This window comes from Penaeus chinensis, chromosome 13, assembly GCF_019202785.1.
Source record: "Penaeus chinensis breed Huanghai No. 1 chromosome 13, ASM1920278v2, whole genome shotgun sequence".
In the NCBI taxonomy this organism is placed as follows: domain Eukaryota; kingdom Metazoa; phylum Arthropoda; class Malacostraca; order Decapoda; family Penaeidae; genus Penaeus; species Penaeus chinensis.
In genome coordinates, this window is record NC_061831.1 from 13,362,592 (window position 1) to 13,367,591 (window position 5,000).

Genomic DNA, 5,000 nt, shown 5'->3' on the forward strand with positions numbered 1-5,000 from the left:
TATGCACACCCGTATGTATATAGATATATATACATACACATATGCACATATAAATAAATATATAAATATATATGTATACATCTGTGCGCGCACACACACACATACACATATATATACATATACACACATTTATATATGTATATATGTATATATATATATATATATATATGAGTGCATATATCTATATCTATATTTGTATATATACACAAATAATAACTATGTATGTACATGTATATATATATATATATATATATATATATATATATTATATGAATGTATATATATATTTATATTTTTTATATGTATGTATATGTATGTATACATATATACATGTATATATACACTCACACACATATATATACATATATATATATATATATATATATATATATATAACACAAATTATATATGGAGCCCCGTGGGGGCACTATCATTGATTTGGTCTTAATTTGGTCCCGTGATAGATGAATATATATATATATATGTGTGTGTGTGTATGTATATATATATATATATATATATATATACATATATAGCACACACAAAAATATATGAGTAGTAATATTTATGTATGTATTTGTACAGATGGAAAAAAGATCTTACTGACATTACACTCAGATTTTACTGACATTACACTGTGAATATAACAGGTAATAAGAGTCATGAAACTATAGTCATCTTGAAGACAGGTAATGCCTCAAAATGATCCCTCTCTTTCTTAGCTGATTCAAGGTCAAGCCACACCCATCAGAGCCCCATTGACGCTGGAACTATAAATACTGTGCAAGAGGCAAGATACATGCAGTGCGACTCACGACAAGCAACGCAGGACGTCATGAAATCTTTGGTAATTGTTGCTGTGACAAAATTCTTATATGCTTCTTATTTTGCGCGTTCAGTCAAATGGATATTAAGCAAGCAGTGATGCAGTTTCGTAAAGATGAGTTTTCGTGCCTTTCATCTAATACAGACGTAGTTTTTGATGGTTGCATCGATTTTACGTTCGTGGTTGTAGTGCATAATGGTGTAGGTTTATTATGATAGGAGGAATATTTATTATATTATATATATCTGGGTAATAGCACTTGCAACATTGCAGTTAGTATATTTCTCTTGAATAGAACTGAGTAATAAAAACGATCTTTCCCTAGGTTGTGTTGGCAGTGCTGGGAGTGTGCTCCGCCTCCACCTGGCAGGCCACCTACGGCGGCTACGGCGTGTACGGCGCCCCTTACCAGCGGAAGTGGACCGGACCCGTGGCGGCCACCGTCCCGGCGGGCGTCGACGGTACCATCACCCCGGTGTCTGATACCTACGAGGTAGCCGCTGCACGTAACGCCTTCTTCCAGGCATACAACGCCCAGCTGGCTGCCGTGGGCGCGTACCGTTACGGTACTCCCGCCTACCACCACGCCACGCCGGCGGTGCACGTCAGCGTAGCAGCGCCCGCCGCCCACTACTCCGCCCTCACCTACGGCAGTGCACCTGCTCCGGTCGGTGACACGCCCGCCGTGGCCGCCGCCAAGGCTGATTTCTTCCGCCTGTACAACCTGCAGGCGGCAGCAGCAGCCGCGGCTCCAGATCATGATGCTCCTCGCTACTATTACTAATATGTACAGGAACTTTATAACATATCAATGAATGTGGGTCAGTCTTAGTGTCTTTTCTATTTTCATCACACCCGAAACTGAGTGTGTACTCAAAATGGCCTTATGTCCTCTCATTTTTTTTAAGTATGCTTTGCGAATGAGCGACGTCACTAACCGAACTAACGAATGATACGCAAACAGATATGGACGTTCCGTCGTTCTTCTCCCCTCCTTCTCTCTCATCCCCCCCCCCTTCTCTCTTTATCTGCTTCTCTGTCTCCCCACCACCACCTCTCCGTCGGTCTCTTTCTCTCTCTGTCTCTCTCTGTCTGCCTGCCTCAGTCTCTCTCTCTCTCTCTTTATCTCTGGCAATTGATCAGAAAAAAAGAATACAGTGAGGTGAAGTATGATAAATTTAAATCTCTATGGATAATAACCAAAGATTATAGAGTTCTATGCTGGGTTCAGGGTCATGGAGGAAAGCCAATGGCATTCAGCTGATTTGAATAGCACATACAGTGTGAGGCATAATCAGCGATCATTAGACAGGAAGGCTGAATTTCATTACAAATCCCATTACCAGCGTCTTCCAGTGAAGAGGGTATAGAGCAGTGATTCTGAACCTTTCTCGAGTCACGGACCCCTTTTAGGAACAGATGAACGCAATGGATCCCCTTCCCATGAAATCATCACATAAACGCAACTCTGTATGCAATGTGTTTATCGTAATTTATTTATTGAGGTTTGATTATCTCATACATGTATATATATATATATATATATATATATATATATATATATATATTTACGTCTATATAAATATAAAAATATATTGATATAAATGTATACATCTATGCACACACACATATACATGCATACACACATATATAGACATATATATATATATATATATATATATATATATATATATATACATAATACACACACATACATATATATGTGTACATATATATACATACACACATATATATATATACATATAAACATATATATATACATAATACACACACATACATATCTATACACACACACACACACATATATATACATATACATATATATATATATATATATATATATAAAAATATTTATGTATACATCTATATGCACACATATATACAAATATATACACACATGCATATATATATATATATATATATATATATATATATATGTATATATATATATATGCATATACATATATATACACACATATATATATATATAAACATGTGTATATATACATATATATACATATAACTATATATATATGTGCATATACATCTCAATGCATATATCTATATGTATATGTGTATATATGTATATATATGTATATATAAATAATAACTATGTATGTACATATATATATATATATATATATATATATTTATATATATATACACACACATCTATTCACATACACACATATATACATATATATACATACACATGAATATATATATATATATATATATATATATATATATATATATATGTATATACATATATCCACACACACATATATATAAACATGTGTATATATACATATACATACATATATAACTATATATATGTGTATATATATCTGAATGCATATATCTATATGTATATGTGTACATATGTATATATATATATATATATATATATATATATATATATGTATATATAAATAATAACTATGTGTTACATATATATATATATATATATATATATATATATGTATATACATTATATGAATACATATATACACATGTATACATATATACATTATATATACAAAAATGTATACTATATATATAATACATAAACACAAACACACACACGCACACAAACATACACATACACACACACGCACACAAACATACACAAACATACACAAACTCACACATGCACATAAACATACACAAACACACACACGTACACAAACATACACAAACATAGACACGCACACAAACATACACAAACATACACAATCTCACACACGCACACAAACATACACAAACACACACATGTACACACACACACAGACACACACACACACACACACACCAAGAAGTTTGTGTCAAACTTATACCAAAAATAAGATATCAAATTAGCTGCCAAACAGAAGTTACGCCTCACACGACATTCCGCGATCGAGGTCACGTGGTTTAGTCTTTGTTTTCTTGTCACTCAAAAGAAAGGAATCGATGCTGTTAACTCTCCACTTCTCAACAAACCAATAGGATTACCTGAAATTTGCGGACTAAAATTTTGTGTTTCATTTATTGGAATATAAAAATCCGTCTCTGAGTTAGTACAGCCGTGTTTCATTTTTCTAATTTTTTTTTTGTTCCTGATATTGCAGCAACCATTTCAATTCATATAAAAAAAAAAAAAAAAAAAAAAAAAAAAAACGGTCCGTAGTGTCAAGATCCTTTTTCTATTTTGTTTGTCAGTTATAATCGTTGGAACATACATACATCTGCCTTTATCATTAGAAAAGTATGGAGCACGGCGAAGCGTCTACGATGTCTTAACGCAAAACGAGATGTATCTTATCATGAACCCTTTTGCAGTGGGGTGTCATTCCCTTCAAGTGTTAAGAAAATATGGATATTAGGCACAATAAGAGTTATCAAAGTATAAAATTACTTGCAGACAATTGCTGACTCAGAATGCTCCCTCTCTTCCTCAGCTGATTCAGGGTCAAGCCACGCCTACCGTAGTCGCCCTAATGCAGGTCCTATAAATACTGTGCAAGAAGCTGGAGGCATGCAGTGCGACTCACGACAAGCAAAGCAGGACATCATGAAATCTCTGGTAACTGTTCTTGAAAAATGTTATATTTTGTGTGCGTGAAGCATATGGCGAAAGGGCGATATAATATAAATAAAAAATCCTATAGATACTTAGTAGTGGTATTAGATGGCACAACCGACTCTATGAATACGATGTTTAGTGGGGTTTTTTTTCATTACAAGGGAAGAATATTTACCATAAATGGTTTCTGGAATGACAAAATATTATTTTGAATAATATTTAAATCTCTGTTAAAATGCAAATACTTTTTTCTAGGTAATTTTGGCAGTGCTGGGAGTGTGCTCCGCCTCCACCTGGCAGGCCACCTACGGCGGCTACGGCGTGTACGGCGCCCCTTACCAGCGGAAGTGGACCGGACCCGTGGCGGCCACCGTCCCGGCGGGCGTCGACGGTACCATCACCCCGGTGTCTGATACGTACGAGGTAACCGCCGCACGCAATGCCTTCTTCCAGGCATACAACGCCCAGCTGGCTGCCGTGGGCGCGTACCGTTACGGTACACCCGCTTATCATCATGCCACACCAGCGGTGCACGTCAGCGTAGCAGCGCCCGCCGCCCACCACTCCGCCCTCACCTACGGCGCCGCA

At 35.7% G+C, this 5,000-nt stretch overlaps 2 protein-coding genes across 2 annotated transcripts in view; both read left to right on the forward strand.

Annotated features, from left to right (window-relative positions):
• The window catches only part of LOC125031574, a 13,914-nt gene extending 12,257 nt beyond the window's left edge, over positions 1-1,657 (forward strand). Inside the window, exons 7-8 of the mRNA XM_047622455.1 lie at positions 723-847; positions 1,152-1,657. Of these exons, the coding sequence (XP_047478411.1) occupies positions 723-847; positions 1,152-1,610 (584 nt within the window). The 3' untranslated portion in view covers positions 1,611-1,657. The remainder of the gene's footprint in view (positions 1-722; positions 848-1,151) is intronic.
• A 2,724-nt stretch (positions 1,658-4,381) lies between these two features.
• Positions 4,382-5,000, forward strand: part of LOC125031390 (cuticle protein CP1499-like) — a 765-nt gene continuing 146 nt past the window's right edge. Inside the window, exons 1-2 of the mRNA XM_047622100.1 lie at positions 4,382-4,412; positions 4,668-5,000. The exon at positions 4,668-5,000 is cut by the window's right edge and continues 146 nt beyond it. Of these exons, the coding sequence (XP_047478056.1) occupies positions 4,401-4,412; positions 4,668-5,000 (345 nt within the window). The 5' untranslated portion in view covers positions 4,382-4,400. The remainder of the gene's footprint in view (positions 4,413-4,667) is intronic.